Raw genomic sequence first — 18,574 nt, 5'->3', positions numbered from 1 at the left:
TAGTCCGTAAGTACCAGGACGCTTTCACCGCGCTCTTCCATGCGTACGATAGCGCGCATGCATAAGTTAAATGACCTCGCAGACGCTTGCTTGTTCGCACGCGGCGAACACATGTTGGATCGATCATATTCATACAGTCGTCGCAACCTGGTTTAGACGATGCAGGACATCACTATGGCACATCTCGCTTGAAGATAGAATTCTACAACTCGTGTATCGTTGCTATAGTACACGCGGTCTACATAAACCTAGTAATTCTACTGCATAACTTAAGCGCGGGGACTCTCGTCGCACTTTTCCAAGCGAACGATAAGCACACGTTGTTTGCAAGCGAACACACGGCGGCCAGATCATATTTGTAGGTAGAGCCGCCACCGCGCCCTGTTTTAAAAGATACCGGATATCACTATCGACGCATCTCTCTTGAAGATAGAATTCCTCAACTAGTGCATCGTTCACATCGCTTTACCTGCGTATACATTACCTGTGCATTCACTACCTGTATAAGCTACCCTCTCCTTGAACCATAAGCGGCATGCATAAGATATGTCTCTCGAAGCACTTGGCATTTAGAAACGTGCCGTTCACTACTCACTAACACGTCGCCCATCGACTCGTTATGCCCCCCCCCCCCCCCAAGGTTGCTATAAAAGGCTACATTGTCCGCTTATCCGCCATTCCCCACGACAAAGTCCACGAGCGGCGCAGCATGACCCGCAAGGAAAGCTCCGGTCTCATCTGGTTCAGCGATGTATTCGATCGTGTACACGAAAACATCTATCGAGGAAGCGTATCTACCGGATCGAGAATCGTGCAGCATTTCTGCTTCCGTCAAGCAAATTTACAAACCATTTTCCCGATAGCCGAAGCGAGCGATTGGCGCTTTCTCAAAACCGCTGGAAGCATCGATCAGCCTGTTCGATGTGATTTCCCGTCGACAACGGATACCAGCGCGCTCACGGACCCCTGCTCCATTCCCGGGTCGGTCATTATAGTGTTGCAAGATGACACCTACCTGCATGGGTATGGTTGGAACGCGCAGATCGCTCTGAAATCCGAATTAGAGAAGTTCATCTGAGCAAGTGTGACATTATGCTGTTTCGAGGAGATTTTATCTACTCTCCGCGGGGTTACGATACGGCGAATGCTTGCCTCCACGCATGACTTGGCATGCCGAGCTATGAGCGCGATATTGAACATCACCAACCGCAATTTGTGCCTTACGTTGGCAACACTCCGTTTTGCTTGGAGGTGCAATTATCTAGGCAGTGGCCCGCCTTGCGTCCGCAAACACCTCAACCGATTCCATGGCTTCTGCTTCCAAGATAGCCACTCCCCGTAACCGCGATGCATCGTGCCACGGAATTGGATTGGAGTAGCGCTTTGCATGTGTGTTTATGCGTAGGGTAGGTGTTGCTTTGTTTGATAAATAACTTGAACGTGAAAGTTGTATAGTTTTTACTAACCACGATCGAAACACTAGCCTCTTCTGCAAACACCTCGAACCTGAAACTTGATACTTTTAGTGGCATTTCTATATAACAATTGCTATGACACGCATGTGCAGCACCAGGTCCACGAGGCGATTCACGTAGCCCCACTCATTGTCGTACCACGACACCAGCTTCACGAACGTGTCGTTAAGAGCAATGCACGCGTCCGCGTCGAACGTGCTCGAGTGCTTGTCGTGCAGGAAGTCGTTCGACACCACCTGGTCCTCCGTGTAGCCGAGGATGCCGGCCAGCTCGCCCTCCGACGCGCCCTTCACGGCGGCCTTGATCGCGTCCATGGACGCAGGCTTCTCAAGACGGCACGTCAGGTCCACCACCGACACGTCGGGCGTCGGCACGCGGAACGCCATGCCCGTCAGCTTGCCGTTCAGCACCGGCAGCACCTTGCCCACGGCCTTGGCGGCGCCCGTCGACGACGGGATGATGTTCTGGCCGCAGCCACGGCCGCCGCGCCAGTCCTTGCCGCCCTTCGCAGGGCCGTCCACGGGAAGCTGCGTCGCCGTCGTCGCGTGCACGGTCGTCATCAGACCCTCCACGATGCCGAACTTGTCGTTGATCACCTGGGCCAGCGGCGCCAGGCAGTTCGTCGTGCACGACGCGTTCGACACCACGGGCGCCGAGCCGTCGTACTCCTTGTGGTTCACGCCCATCATGTACATGGGCGTGGCGTCCTTGGGCGGCGCAGAGATCACCACCTTCTTGCAGCCGCCCTCGATGTGGGCCTTGGCCTTCTCCGTCGTCGTGAACACGCCCGTCGACTCGCACACGTACGTGGCCGGCCTAGCCCCACGGGATCTGTGATGAGTTGCGTGCCGCGAGCACGTGGATCACCTCGCCGTCCACCACCAGGTTGCCGTCCTTGGTAATTGCTGCGCGGGCGAACTTGCCGTTCATCGAGTCCTACTTGAACATGTACGCCACGTACTCCTGATCCATGAACAGGTCGTTGATGGCCACCATCTTGGTCTTGGGGTTCTCGATGGCGGCGCGACACACGAGGCGGCGGGTGCTGGCGATGCGGCCGAAGCCGTTGATGCCGATGGCGACTTGCTCAGGCTCAGGGAAATGTCGGCCAATAAGTAACGACCTGGCCTCGTAAATAAACGAGTTTGGACGTTATCGTGGAACAAATACTTGCCCACCGATCCTTTATGGCGGGAGCGTTGGATCCATTCGCATTTACCAACGTTGGCAAACTGGAGGATCACTGAGAGCGCGAGAACCGGCGCCAACGATGCCAAAGAAACTCAATACATGTACCTCTGACGCTACCACTGAAAAAAAGCGAAAAAGAGAATGCGGTCCCCAAGCTGAAATCTGGAAGTGGTGGCGGTGGAGGTCGCAAGAATCATAAGACGGATAAGTTAAAGCCGTGCTTTGCGTCGCCGCCAACAGAACTAGATCTGCCGAAAGAATTGGTTCCTGCCGCATGTGCAGCGCTTAACTACAAGCTGCTCGCCGCTAATGATGAGAGTGGGAATCGACAGCGTCGAAAGCTGAGTGAGCCATTCAAGCTGGCTAACTTCCAGGCTCGCGTTTGACAACAAGGTATCAAGCAGCGCGTAACAAGGAAGGCGAAGGAATTAACAGCAGCCCTGAGCAGAGGCCCAAGGGATCTAAACAAAACAATTCAACTCGCGAGCGTATAGATTAAGGTTTTACGGCTCCCCCTACTAAATACGCCTGAAACGGCCGGGCTGTATTTTAACGAATCCCGGCATAGTATTTTATGTTAATCGAATAAGTTATCTTCTATCGAATCGAATTCATACTAAGCGCTCAAGTCGCCTACGAAGATCAACTTCAGGAACGACTTGCTGCATATGAACCGTGGCTGCTGCGAGAAATCAAGCTCGCGTACGAAGAGGGTCGGTTGCGAAAAAAGGGGCGGCGAGTCCAAGGGTGCAGCAAGACAGCGGAGCAGAGCAAGACATCGCGGTGGCAGAAGGAGGGGGCTCGGAAGGGAGGCATGTTGGACCTACGACACTTACCTCAACAAGCAAAGCAGAGCAAGATAGCGCGGTGGAGCAGGACAGCGTGGTAGAGCAGGACACCGTGGCAGGACAGCGGGGCGGGGCCAAACAAGGCAGCATGACGGACCAAGACAGTATAGCGGAGCGTGAACTAAAGGAAGCTGCGCAATAATTGGCGGCCGCCAGGTTTTTCGTGTCAGACGATTGTGTGTCGAAACCCGTGCGAGGAGACTCGCCGATGACCGACAACTCTGGACTAATCCAGACAAATGCGAAGCTACAGGAAGAAATCTCCCTTCTTCAAGCGAAGGCTGTCGTTGACTTGAAGCATTACCAGGACAAGCAAAACCCGATGCAAGCGAATCAGCATGTATTGATTGAAGATCTCGAAAATGTGCGATTGGTTTCGAATAGCTTGGGGGGGGGGATTGGATGCTACTAAGACGAACCTGACCGAGTCCAAGAATAAGCTAGCGAAAGTGTGCGACGACATACTGCAGGCCCACTCTCAGTAGATGCAAGCAGAGCACAAAAAGCTGGTCGCCTCCGAAGTTCAACTCCGGGAACAACGTGTCGCTCAAGAAACCAAGACACACACTTTAGAGAAGCCGGCTGAAACGCTGTCGATGAAGGAACAGTCGTTGGTAGAGCGAGAGGCAAAGCTGGGGCTGCAGACAAAAATCTAGAAGAACGAGAGCGCGACTTGTCGTCACAGGAGGAGCCTTCTGATCGTGTCTAAGCTCAGCTGTTCCAACCGAGCCTCTTCGTTCCAAGGTTTCACCTTGGACTTGTAAACAGTTAATGCTACAGCGCATACGTGTGGAGACTGCTGAATTCTCAACGACAGTGTGTGAGGCATTCCTTTTACACAGCCGGCCAAAGAGATATCGCACGGATTGTATGCCTGAGCGTCAAAGAAGAGATGATATAGGTTTGCGTCGTCGCATCCTTGCATTGTCTTAGCAGACTCACCGCGGTCAATTCGCACAATGGCAGCTGGTGGAGGTATGCTGGGTATTTCACTGTCATATGTGCTACGGCATCGTGAACCAATCGAAACGTGGTCTCAGGGTGGCAACCGATCCCTTTCAAATCGCTAAGCGTGCCATTAGCAACCATTTTGTTCTGCTCTGCTATTCTGTGTCACCTGAATTGGCATACCTGTGATAAGATCAAGATATGGAGCCATTCGACAAAACTTTGTATCAGAAAGAGACATCACCATGCGGACCTCCGATCGATTCAATTTGTCCAGTTTTCCCTTTAAATTTGTCACAATGCGTACGGGATGCTCACCTTCTGGAAGCAATTTTGCAGCCGTAGATATAAACGATTGGTATCGATCCTGGTGGCGTTGTCTGGTTTTAAGAAGGGTTTAAAGCGCGTGTTGGTGGCTGCGACATCCAGGGCTTCTTCGATTGTGAGAACACGCGTGTTAATGATTCGAACAAACTCAGGAGTCCAAACACCTCTTCGAGCTTGCTGGCAACCACGCCCCCATTCAGTATCTTATCAAATAGGACCGATTCATCCAGCACGACTGCAGCTGTAAGCGATCGCCATGGTTCATAGCCTGTGAGTTCCTCAGCAGAAATTTTAGCTTTTCGTTTGCGTTTTGTAGGATCTATGAACAAGGGCAACCCTCCCACAGGTGGCAACGGCAAACAATCTCGAACAAGTACCAGGTGAATGCCTCCAAAAGCTACACTAGCAACACGCTTTGCAGCACGCAATCTTTTGTCCAATTGGGATGGCTGATATTTTTCATCATTGCGATTTCGTCAATGACTATCAAATCGAGATAAGCAAGATAATCTGATGATCGGTTTAGCCGTATCTGGAGCAAAAAGCTCGCTAAAGTTCTTCCACCATTCAGTGTAGCCGATTTACCTGTCAGCGCAGGTTTCAGTACGCAATCGGAGCCCCCCCCCCCCCCTCCCCCCGCTACGACATAGTGCATGTACTGCGTTAATTATACGACTTTTTTTCGGTTCCGCCTTCGCCACCGAGAAACACCCGCAGCTGACTATCACGTAGCACCGAGTCAATAGCACCACCCGATACTTGTAAACCCTCCGCATGCCTCCACCGCAACAAAAGCGTTTGGCCTATGAGCTGAAAAGCATAACCTAGCTTGTCGTTAAGTTGTTCGCACATCTTGGACCCATTTCTTCACGAGTATAACAGGAGGTAATGCGCTCGTAATCCAACTCAATATTCTGTCTGGAGCGAATTCTAAATTTGAAACGGTGCCGTCAAGAATCTCATGCCTCTCCAAAATACTGCTCATCTGAGAAACCTTATTACCAGGGGCATCGAGGTCAGACAAACGACGGGATCAAGTGAAACGCTATCAAGAACGATAGTTTTGTCGTTTTCCAGTTCCCAAATCTCGTCCTCGTCATTCGCTCTCATGGTGTCATCGCGAACGTCAATAGTGTCTCCGGAGTCGAAAAGGTCGTCCTTCCCATCGCTACTGCTGTCGTCAACATGGACATTGCTGTCCCGCGTCTCTTTCGCTGTTTTACTCTGGGCTTCCGCCTTTTCGAGACCGTTGTAATAGTCGTTCATGTTATTCATAATAACTTCGAGAAAGGGGCTGCGTGAACCCTTCCAAGAGTCGAACGAACGAGTCCATGAAATAGATAGTCGTCCAGTTGCGAGACGGCACGAAATTTTGCCATATCCATGTTTTCACAAACGTTTACTAGTTTGCATGAATACACGTCTGACGTTGTTGTCGTATTATATCCCGTAAGGACAACGAACCGTAAACCAAGCCCGAGGAGCATAGCTTTCGTTTACATAGCATTTCATTCCACGAGGCGATACCATTACATCTTTTAAGTCTTCCATATACACAGGGGCTAGATACTGCCCACCAATTCACTCGGAAGGCTGTCCCGCTCTGACAGCATAGCTTTCATCTTATCCTTGTAATTCCAGTCCATGTCGCTCACCCTTCGTGAGTCTTTGCGAACCGCAAAGCGATCGCACACGGTGCACACACTCGTCCAAACTGTTCGCCCCAAGTGTGGATTGAAGACGTCTCATGCCCTCGGCTCTTTCATTGTCACTCAGCTCGATTTCGAATGATTCCTCGGCCACGCCCTCACGCAGTTGTTGCCGGTCTCGACTTCGCTGCTGCTGCTTTCGATGCCGATTGCGTTGTTGTTGATCCTGGCCCTATTACCCGCGTCATTAACTCCGGTGTCGATGGACACGTGACAGCACTCATCCACTTTCTCAACATCCGATCCACCGCTAGCGCCTCGTTTTATATATCCACGGTTTGTATCATCGGTAGATTGTTTTATTTATTACATCACCAGAAGTCCTAATTGAGTGCCCAACTACACCGATGCTTCTACCAACCGTAGCACACCCATCAACAACTTTCTCGTCCATAACTGTGTGCATCCCCGCGGCATTAACATGAATGTTAGTTGCGCCAATTGTTTGAATTCGGTGGTACTTTCTCGCTCGATATCGCTGTTGACGAATGCAGTTGACTTCGCGTTGCCGATCGATATCCAAGTGCTTCGAAAGGTCGGTATCACTACTGTCGGATAAGTCACTTCGACTAACCTCCGTTCCCACTACTGCATATTGCAAGACCGTTGGTTGGAGCCACACATGGCCACCATATTCACCTTCATCGCCAGTTCCCATTTTAACTATTTTCCGCTTCACACAGTAGTCCTTCATGATTTTGTGTGACAGTGGCTCTCGTCAACCCCACAATCGAGGATTTAGTCCAAGTCAGGCAATTTCACGAATGCCAACGTCTACCGCAGAACTTGTTGAGTGAGCAACAGGAATGGGCAGTCCTATATCGAGGCAATAAAAGACAGCCTCGTCTCTCCAGGGGATAAGGCGATTGATAAAATGACTGGAGTTCATTATACGTAGGCTTTCGTGATCGCTTCGATGGATACAGCGATTGATAAATTGGCTAGACTTCAGAACACACAGCTTTTCCAGTCCGAAACGCTTTGGTAAAAAAAAAAAAATGCTAGCCCGTTGTACTACAAATCTCATGCTTCAGCAGGGCTACTGCCAGTAAACATCATGATTCTTCACTGCTCCACCGCTCGTTCCGATCTTAAACCACGTACAGCACACAAGCACGGTGCACCGCAAACAACTCCCCCAGCGCGTCGTAACGCACCTCTCACGCATCCAGCGCCGCCACCACCACCGTCGCCGCGCTTTCCATGCGCAGCTCCACCGCTCGCTGTGCAGCTCCCCTGCGCCCGAACGCGCCTCCCGACAACGCAGCAAATTGAAGAGTGAAGGCGGCAGCTTGAAGTGCCGCGAGCATTTACGGATGAGCGATCTAACCTGCACGCAAAGCAAGACCGCACGTCCCTTCGAGTCTCAAGTCGCCGGGTTTGATTAGACTACAGTTCACTATTTGTTAATACTGTGTTTGCTTGTCGTGTCCGTAGGCAAAACAAGACAGCCTATCCGCAGTTCCGAATGTGCATCGCAAAACTAGTAGCAGCTACGCAAGCATGCAAGCAAGCATGTGCATACCCCTGTACCGTCCCCGCATCCGCCCCCGCCACCAAAATGGCCCGGACCGTCGGTGCCGGGCTGGCTAGACGCCTTGGAGCTGCATCAGTCGCTACCAAATGCATTCCATTGAATAGTGAATAAATAAATAGCTTTACCGGTTACTGTATGTATTCATTTTATTCAAAGCATCAAATTCATTCATCAGCCAGTGTAGTGGGCGCTTCTGCACCATTTCCTTTTATTTGCTATGCCCTCCATTTTCGGACGGTCGTGGTGGCTGGGGCAGTGGCCGCGGCGCGGCGTCCGGTATTCCCCGGTCCCCGGTATTTATCGCTGCGTGACAGGTTTCGCGTGCCTCTCTACTATCGCTAAGTATCGGTTAAGTTAGTAGTAAGTAACATATATACCAGTACGGTACCGGTTGTGAAGTAAAACATGACAGAAATAAAATTAGGACTGGGGAGACAAGTCAAGAATAGTCAGCGACGGGACACTAGACACAGTCCTAATGAACTGTGAATTTATGAAGCAGAAATGCGATTTGAAAATTAGGTTTTGCCTGGCGAGAATCGTACACCATTATTAGTCATGGCATGACTAATTAGAGTGAAGGGTATATGTATACACGACAGGCATTCAATTAAGCCCGTGCTATATTGATGGTGTTGTGTTAGTTGTAGAACGCCCTAGAGGAGGGCGCTTAATTCACATGGTGTTCAAATACTCTACCGCACATTATTCGGTATTTTACGTTACATGCAAGTGAATTAACTCTGAATTTCAAATTGTAGTGGGTACTCGAACTGAAATTTCTACACCCGTCACTCCGAACAAATGATTATAACAGTGGAGGCCTACGGTCGGGCCTTCGGCAGGCACATCTACGATATGAACACCATGTGCGCGGTGAATGTGACGTGCTCGCCGAACGCGACATGCGCGACGAGTGCAGTGAGCACGACGATCCAAAAGCGAGTTTGTTGTGGATGAGTTGCGGGAACGCTGAGGAGAATCAGCCGTGCGAGTGGCACGAACGGAGGGTGGGTACTGGCAAAGAGCGCGCCCGCCGTGCTGCCGAGCGCGTTGAAGTACGTCCAAGAGGTCGGTTGAGTAAACTTGCGGTGCGACGGCGAAATGAGCGCCCCTCTTAAGGAGTGGACGATGTGGAGAGACTGCTCCCCGAGTGGAGAGCAAATGAGAACGGGTGTGGTGGCGGAGACATCACTGTGGGCTACAAGTGCGGCAGAACGCAGTGGATGAGTGGGTTCCAGGCGGCGTACGACGTGGGTGGAAGCCACGGCAGACACTGAGATCCCGGGATGTTTCAGAAGCGTCACGCGCGGGATCTGGGGACAGTCGGCGTGCTACTTGAACGCGTGCTAGTGGTTGTACGAAGACGAGGATGAGTATAGTGTTGACATTTGCTAGCTCTATTGGGCTATTGATTAATCTCTTAATGAAATTGAAACAAACGCACGAGGCGGGCGTTCCGGCAGGGGGAGATCAAGTGGATCTCTGACGGCCGGTACTGTGTTGAGACTACGAAGCTCACGAGTGACCTAGCAGCGTGAGCATACCACCTTCCCAGCTGTCCGGGCAATATAAGTGGACCGGCACATGGTGGTCATACAGGGGCCTCAATTGAGCGGTACGAGCGAGTTGGAGAGTGAATCAGCGGCGAAGACATCGCCCATGACGACTTTGACTCCCATGCGCACGAAGTCGGCCTTCAAGGCTGGCAAGTCGAAGCGCATCACCCGACGCCAGGCCAAGGACTTGCTGGTCCAGACCGACGATGACGACGAGTCGAGCCAGGGCGAAGCTGATGAGCACAGCACCCACGATCTTCCAGCCCAGGCGTACAGACGTGCGGCGGAAGTGACGAAGGCCTTTATCCGCGGCGTCCAAGAGCCTACGCCAGCGTCTGAAGCGACGCAAGAACGGAGCGCGGAGACGGAGGAGCCGACGCGACAGGAGGGGACCGGTGCCATGGCGAGTGAGCATACCAAACAAAGCAACGAGGGAACGACATAAGTGCCTGCGGAGGAAATAGCGGACATTGCCAATACGCTGCACCAACATGCGACGGCTATATCCAGCCTCCAAGCTCAGGTTGTGGAGAACACGCGCAGTCGAGAGGAGGCGCGTGCTGCGGACGCGCGTGTGGACGAACGAACCGAACGGGGTGCGCAACAACGAACGGCACGTGAAGAAGTGCTGCGGGCGGACGCTGAGACGAGCGGCGGCAGCGCACGACGCGTGTAGGTGGTGCCGGCGACTAAGCTCTGCACCCCAGCAATTCCGACGACAACGGAGTGTGAACGGTGACGGTGGCGACGACTCGAGCGATAGCTCGGACGACGACGTCAGCGGACGGCGCCGACGGAGCGAATGACGCGGACGACGAGTGCGTCGTGAGAGGCACTCACGATGGAAGAATGTCAAGGATCTGAACCTTCCGACCTACACGCCATCGCCGAAGGTATCGGTTTCGACGTGGAGTGACCGTGTAGATTTGACCCTCCAAGGAGCTGAAGAGTCGGGACGAGAAAAGTGGCCGGACGGTGCGTTCTACTATATCCTAGGCAACAAACTGATGGACGATGCCGCCAAATGGTGGGTTAACATGAACCGGAGGCTATCTACGAGGGAGAGGAAGTGGTCGAACCTCAAGAAAGCTCTGTTATGCCGCTACGGTGAACGCAAGGACAAGTCAGCGGCAGAGTGGCACGTAAGCATGCGGCCGATGATGCCTGGAGAAACGTATGTAGATTTTGCGGCTGGACTGCGCGACGTCATCGGCCGTAACAGCGTGCATGACCGCGGCCAACTCGTGCAATTTTATCTGTGCCTTGCCAAGACTCCGCGGAAGGTTGACCGGCAAGAACCAGGGCCGAAGACACTAGAAGAGGCCGTAGACAAGATCACCGAGATCGACGACCCGATGGACAACGTCGCCCAAGGGATGTTGAACAGCGGATTGCCGTGGGCCATGGCACCGAGGCCGTACTTGATACCGATGGCTGGAACGACGGGGCAAACGATACCTCGGATCGGAGGTATGAGCCTGCCAGCCGAAATGCTGAGCAATAAAAGAGGGCATAATGACCAGGAGGGGCATGTAGCATGTGGCGCTCTTTACGTACCCCCGGGGTGTCTATAACAAGGCCACCGATACGTGGGGTCCGCCTCCGGGACACGTCTGGAACGGTAAGTACTGGTACGTGCCTCGCAGGTCGGTCGGAAAGGAAGCGAACGGCCGCGAAGGTGACGACGAGCGCCAAGCATCAGGCAAGAGAGCTATCAAGTTTCGGTCGAAGAACGAGACAGACCAGTCCAGTGGCGACGCGTTCGACGCCAAACCGCACAAGCAGCTCAAAGCGGCAGTCAAACAGGCTAGCAGAGACAAGAGGCGAGATACATCGATGACGACGGAAGAGAAGCGCGTGAACTGCTGGTCAAGCGGCACGAGCCGTCCGAACAACGGAGTATGTTTCCACTGCGGTCAGCCAGGCCACTGGGCAACGCAGTGCCCGAACGAGTCGAAGTGTTTTGCGTGTCACCAGCCTGGGCACTACGCACGAGCATGCACCAACGCTGATGCGAAGGCGCAAAATGACGCCTATATGGAACAGCGTGGGCGTAAGCCACGTTCAGCGGTGGAAACGAGTAGCGGGCGCGATTGAGGGGGTATGGCGTCCACTGAGAGGTGAAAAACCCTGGCTGGAAGGGCTGGCGGCAGATGATAATGATAAACGGAAGCAGGTGAAGGTTGCGCCAGCGACCGACACGAAGAGGACGAGAAGAGCTGAGCAGACGACGACTGTTCGGCTGGTGAACGGAAGAGACGATGTACGGAACAGAGAGGCGCCACGCGCGGCCGACTCTGGCGAGATGAGCGAGACGAGGGCGGTAAATGCCGACGTGAACAAGGAACGCAGGGCGAGGAGAGGTGTCCTTGTGCGCACGATGACGGGAGCGGTACACCCGCGCAACGACGGTGCGACTTCGGTCGTGGAGATGATGGAGGAGGCAGAGGCGAAAGACACAGTGCGAGCTGCTATCTACGTAGCCACCGTACGTCCAGCGATGGCAGCTACGCGATATGTGCGAGCTGACCACCAGCATGAACAACGAGACAAGGATAAAGTGACACGGAGGGCGAACGATGGACGTCTGCCTGGAGAAGGCGCAGACCCTCTTGGCGCTGGAGAAGACGCGTAGCTAAGTGCGTCGGCGGCGGCAACCGTGGACGAGATGACGATGAGCAGCCCCCGCGTGTTGGCATTGGTGCCACATGTAACGGCGTCGGTGACGGACGTGTCGGTGACGACGGACGCGGACGCGACGCCGAAGGAGAACACGGCGGTGCAAGCGAACGAGTCGCTGGTGGCGACTGTGGGCACGACGGAGTCGGGCGTGAGGAAGACGAGCACGGTTCTCAAAGTGTGCCCGAGCAGGATAAACAGTTCGTGCGTATGAGTGCGACGAGGGGTCCGCGCACCGCGACTAGTGTGAACGCCGCGCCAGTGATGGACGACGGCGCAGCGAACGACGCGCACGAGGAGCTGAACGAGGATACGAGTGAGGAGACGATGATGGTGGACGACATGACACATAGCGGCCCCAGATTTTCGCTGACGACGATCCGTCACTGGTTTGACTAGGAGTCTGTATCGGGCTGCGATTGGTGGAGAGAGAAGATGCGGTACGGTCATACCCGTGTGACATGAGTGGCGACAGGGATGGGGCGTGTTCTTGTGGAAAAAAATCCTGCGCCCGACCGCAGATGGGCCCAACCGGCTGGAAATGTGAAATCCTGGGCGTGCACACCCAGGATTCAACAAGTGCATTCAGTCCAGCCACTGGACTTTCCCTTACGACGAGTGCCTAAAGGCTGGCGGAAAGTGTCTCTGGAGAATGTATCCCAGAGTACACCTCGTCTTGCTGTGGTCCAGAGCGACAAGATGGATCAAGTACCAAGAAACACCCACTACCACCACCGCCATCACGCGCCAGAAGCCGTACAAGTTGATGCTTGTGGAACTACACGCTAGTCTGTGCTGAAGAAGAGTTTGTACCCAGCGTGCACCACGGAAACCCAAGATTCACTTGTGTGAAGACAAGTGCCCCATGATTTCAAGATGGAATCCTGGGACTAGACCGTGAATCCAGACGTCCTATACTAAAACCAAGTATCTCCCAAGCCGACATCCAAGATTCACCAAGTTACACCAAGATTTCAAGAATCACCCGAGATACCAAGTGGAATCCTGAGTGTGAATGCAAAGCAAGTTTGGAGCCAGTTTGAGGCCAGTTTCCAATCAAGTGATGTGTGGCTTGAAGATCAGTCGAGAATCCACAAAGACCTCTCTACTTTTTCGAAGAGAAGAAGAAGAGTGCTCACACTATACTGCAACCAAGCCAACGGACTCACTGCATGGTGAAACCAAGTCATTTGTTAGCCCACGACGAAGGTGCGTTTTTTCTCGACACCGAAGTCGTCACTAGTCAGGACCGCTGAACCCAAGGTATACTGAAGCCAAGATATTCGACCTGAAGCATAGTGAACCGAAGACAATTGCCCGAAGAAAGGTGCAGAAGAGAGAAGTGATAGTGTAGTCGATAACCAAACAGAGTTCAATTTCCCTGTAACGCGCAAGTGACTTCGGCCAAGCCTGCCGTCGGAAATCCATAGGTCCTGAGACTACGACCGCGGGACATTAAGGGCACATCGACTACAAGGACGAGTCGTCTGTGTGAGCTCCGCCTACCCTAAGTCCAGTTAGGTGGTGATCAGAGACGCCATGTGCTTCCTGGGGTGATCCATCGATTTCATATCCTAGTTGGGTCACTTGCTTTGCTCGTGGTAGCCCATTTCATGTTCCCGATTGTGTTCTGGAGTGCTAAGTAGTCGCTTCCAGGATATTGTATTGACTGCTGCGTGTGACGGGAAGGTTAACTGATAGTGATTGTATTTTCCCTCTTAATGGAGGGTGGTGCATGTATTTGCGAGTATTCAGGCGAGCTAGGCGCCTGGATTTCAGACTCCAATGAGGCTAGTGTGTGAGTAACCCACTGTCCGAGGGTCCAAAAGTGACGGCTAGTTGTAGTGTGATCTGAAATTCTGGGTTTGCCATCACCATCGAGGACGCGTTCTGGACTAGACGTGCACCTCGGCGTTTATTCGAAGGCTGCTTTTACAACACCAGTAGGGCTGTTCCGTCGAAGATAAACGAGCCGACAGGGATTACGCAAGGTACTCACGCCAAACAATGAGGGCTGGAATTCAGGATTTGCTTGCGGTACTCTGGGTTTTCTTCTTCTTCTGTTGACCCCCAGTATTTTCCTGGGTTACGCTATACAAAACACCCTGGACGATCAAGGTTTCATCGGCCTCGCCTCAGAGACCTCGATGGAGAAGGCCACGGCGGAGCCAGTCCCGGTGACGAGAAGCAGCACAGCGAAAGCGTGCTTGGTGGCGATCAGTGCGAGTGCACCAGCGTCCACGACAACGATGGTGACGGGTGAGTCGGTGGGACGTCGCCCGCGACGATGAACGAGGCGGCGGTGAGCGATTCAGATAGCGACGGGGCTACGGACGGCGATGCGACTAGCGAGGTGAGCAGTGAAGCGGGCGGCGATCCCCTGAGCGTGGCGAAGTCGAACAAGCACGTGTTGCATGACGAGAGGCTCGCCCGCATGTGAAACGCGAGCGTTCAAAGGTTCTGATTGGTCGCCAAAGCAGCGCAGAGCTTGAGAGAGTGGCGGAGCAGCAGCGCATGAGTGACGGTCAGTTCTTGGAGAGATGGTGGAGTACATTGGAGCGGATGATGGGCTCCCCACCGCGATCGTGGAAGTGTCGGGCGCGAGGAGTCAGGTGAAGTTCGACAGCGGAGCGAGGTACACGGTGGTGGGCACCGATTGGATGCAGTTCGGCGATCGAATCAAGCGAGTAGCCCCTGTCGACTATGTAGAAGGCATTGGTGGCTTTTTGTTGGACATTGTGTGTGTGTGTGTGTGTGTGGGAGTTCCCCATGCGTAGTGTCTTTGGTGAAATCGTTCGTGTGGAGGCATGTATTGTGTCCGGATGCACGGACGAGTTCCTCCTTGGCGTTGACTTCACGCGTGAGCATGGGGCAACTATGGATTTTGATCGGAATGAAATTCGCTACACTACGGAGGGCCGGATAGTGGTCATTCCGTTTAGGACGAGCGGCGACGGTAATGGAGCACGAGTGACTGCTGTGCGAATAGTGCGAAGAACGGAAATTGATGCATGTGCAGTGACACCGGTCGAGGTGGCAGTAGCGGCGAATGATGATGAAGTAGCCGTCTTCCTGCCTACGAAGTACACCGGCGCGGTGATGTTGGCAGCGATAGTCACAAAGGTCAAGAACGGCAAAGCGATAGTGCCGGTAGTGAACACGAAGAACGCGCAGTCGCGATGGTCCGCAAGACAAGGGTTGAGTCAATGAGTACCGCTAGATAGCAGCGTAGAGCTATTGCAAATGAACGGAGAATTGCGCCGTGGGCGGATCCACGAGTGGCTTAACGGATTAGGCGGTAGTGATGAGTCGCTGGAGGACGAGACGAACGTGAACATTGGCACCAAGGACGACGCGAGCAGAAAGTTAATAGTGCGGCTGTTGCGTGTGTACCGCCAGCTGACGGCAGACACTTGCGATTGTCCACCTGCCGCGGTGCTCAGCACGGAACACCATATTGATACGGGTGACGCAGCGCCCTTTGAGACGGCGTCAGGCGCAAGCCGAGGATTCGGTGATCGAGCCAGTGTGAAAAAGATGTTAGCTGCTGGTGTAATTGAAGAAGGCGACGGAGCGTGGGGGGGGGGGGGTTCCGTCGTATTTGTTCGCAAGAAGGATGGCAAAGTACGGTTTTGCGTAGACTATCGTGCGCTCAACAAGATTACGAAGAAAGATGTCTAACCACTTCCGCGAATCGATGAGACTCTCGAGGCACTTGGTGGCGCATTATTGTTCAGCACTTTGGACCTAAAAGCTGGATATTGGCAGATTCGAGTTGCTGAGAAAGACAAAGCGAAGACGGCCTTCACAACGAAGCAAGGGTTGTATCAGTTCGTGCGAATGCCATTTGGACTAACTAACGTACCGTCTACATTTCAGCGAATGATGAACAATGTACTACGAGGGCTGACACGGACTACGTGGTTAGTTTATCTAGATGATATCGTGGTTTATACACGTGGAGGAATTGAGAGACACATTTTGGAGTTGGCTTGCGTGCTTGAGAGACCTGCGGCGGCAGGACTTACATTGAAGCTTAAAACGTGTGTGTTTGCAGTACGACGGATGGAATACCTTAGTCATGAACTGAGCGCAGATGGCGTACGACCCTTGGATAGGATCATAAGTGCGGTGCGACATTTCCCACAACCACGAGAAGTTGTTGAAGTGAAGCGCTTCGTGCACTTAGCGGGGTATTACCGCCGCTGCATTGAGGGGTTTGGCGGTATCATGGCGCCTATGACCAAACTGCTACGGAAGGGAGTGCAATGGGAATGGACAAGCGCACAACAGACGGCGTTCGAGCACGTGAAGGAGGTACTGGCGACTCGGCCTCTTTTGATATATCCCGATTTCTCTCTGCCCTTTCGACTAGTAACCGACGCAAGCAAGGTGGGGCTCGGTACATGCCTCATGCAAGATCGCGGGGGTGGATGGCAACAAGTTGCGTACGCAAGTAAGGTGAATAGCGTGACAGTGGCGAATTACGGGATCATGGAGCTAGAATGTCTAGCAGTGGTCTGGTCTATTAAATTGTTCAGGCCATATTTATACGGCCGACGATTTACTATCATCACGGACCATTCGGCGTTGAAATGGCTCATGACGAGTCCAAACCTGACGGGAAAGCTACACCGGTGGGCGTTGACTATGCAGGAGTTTCATTTCGATATGCAATATCGGCCGGAAACGATGAACGTGGTCGTTGATACATTGTCACGAGCACCGACAACTGCTACGGTGTTAGCAGCGATTGGCAGACGGAAGAATGCTAAGCGGCGAGCGGCCGCAGCAGCAGCAGGCACCGCGGACAAGATAGCGAAAAGCACGGCGAAGACGGTCGACTCTGCCCGGGACAACGATCTCCATACCGAGCAAATGGTGGCGGCCGCGAGACAGTGAGAAGACGGCGAGAACGAAGAACAACCGCGGCGACCTGCTTGACGTGCACGACGGACGTGCAGTACGCGGGCGACCCCAGCAACGAGGGTGAGCATCTGAAGCAGGCGGCGGACAGCCACTCGAGGGGGGTGACGACGGGGCCAGCGCGGAGGCGACGACCGACACGAAGCTGACGCAGTGGTGACCGTGCACGACGGCGACACCAAACTGCGCGACGCGGACGACGAGCGTGACCAGCTACCACGATGGAGGCGATTGACATGGGCTAGCGACGTTGTCGGTGGCAACGAGAGCGACGGGCAGCAGAATGACGATGCCGCCGTACGGCGTGATGACAGACGACGACGCCGTGACGGGGGCGACGCGGAGCGAGCCATCGCAGTGGCAACCGCAACACAACCATCATCCGGAACGACGAAACAGCGCAAGCACGGCTCCGTCAAGTCAAGCACGAAGCGCGAGACGGTGGAAGCAGCAACGATGACGACGGCGAGCACTCCGTGGACGCACATGTCGAGACGAGAGGCACTGAAGAGAACGCCGGCGGAATCGCGGGAAGTGCGGTTTATGGTGGTCGACGAGACAGCAGTCTCGAACGCGAACACGATGCCGAGCGTTGAGTGGACGAAGGGAGTACGCGGGATACCGCGCCGCACAAACCACAGCATGGACAGGAGCACGACTGACGTTCGGCAGGACGTAAGGGGCACGGACAGCGATGTCCGGGCACCACGAGCAGCGACGGATTCCCCGAATGACGCGGAAGTGGTGAGCGGCACGACGATGACGGGCGGCATAACGAAGACGAGCGGCACAAGGCCGCACATGGGCAAGTCGCACGATACGGTGGTACCTTACAACGAAGCGGGCGACGGCAGCAAATGACGACGATGCCATGGAATTTGACAGGAGATGAAGCACCACGAGTACGACCCATTATTGGCGATGACGGCATTGCAACTGAGACATCGGTAGCGATGCATGCCAACGAACGGCAGGCGACGTCAGTGAACGAGAAGAACGAGCAGTGCGTGGGCGTGCAGACACTCCTGCTGACGGACGAAGACATTTTGACTGCACAGAAAAGGAGTAGGCTAGTGCAGCGACTTGTGAGCGCGGGCGAGTACGAGAGCACGAAGATCGAGACACGGCACGGCTTGGTGCTGATCAACACCGCGAATGGATGGCGCGTGGTATTGCCACCGGCGCTGTGGCCGATTGGCTTTAAGGAGAGCCACGATTCCGTATGGACAGGGCACTTGAGAGCTCCCGATACCCACGCACGGATCGCCCAAGTATATTGGTGGCCAGGGCTACTCCAAGAGGTGAAACAATGGGTACGCGGCTGTCAGGAGTGCGGAAGCAGGAAAGCGAGGCCACGCGAGATAGTGCCTCCACT

The 18,574-nt window shown here is 53.9% G+C and overlaps 2 protein-coding genes across 2 annotated transcripts; one reads left to right on the top strand and one right to left on the bottom strand.

The window, feature by feature from the left end:
* Positions 1–1,479: 1,479 nt before the first annotated feature.
* Positions 1,480–18,002, bottom strand: IUM83_11909 (glyceraldehyde-3-phosphate dehydrogenase; the record flags this gene model as incomplete). The annotated part of the gene is made up of 3 exons (XM_067936501.1): positions 1,480–1,486; positions 1,707–2,291; positions 17,686–18,002. 3 exons carry the CDS (start codon positions 18,000–18,002, stop codon positions 1,480–1,482), a joined length of 909 nt encoding a protein of 302 aa, XP_067792249.1.
* IUM83_11908 (uncharacterized protein) lies at positions 14,561–18,060 on the top strand (the record flags this gene model as incomplete). Its single annotated transcript, XM_067936500.1, has 2 exons — positions 14,561–14,626; positions 17,320–18,060. The coding sequence occupies 2 exons, from the start codon at positions 14,561–14,563 to the stop codon at positions 18,058–18,060; spliced, it is 807 nt and encodes a 268-aa protein (XP_067792250.1).
* Between the last annotated feature and the right edge of the window lie 514 nt (positions 18,061–18,574).

Source organism: Phytophthora cinnamomi (genome assembly GCF_018691715.1).
Source record: "Phytophthora cinnamomi strain GKB4 chromosome Unknown Contig37, whole genome shotgun sequence".
NCBI lineage: Eukaryota > Oomycota > Peronosporomycetes > Peronosporales > Peronosporaceae > Phytophthora > Phytophthora cinnamomi.
Note: the sequence above shows the minus strand (reverse complement) of the source record. Positions and strands in the feature narration are given on the sequence as shown.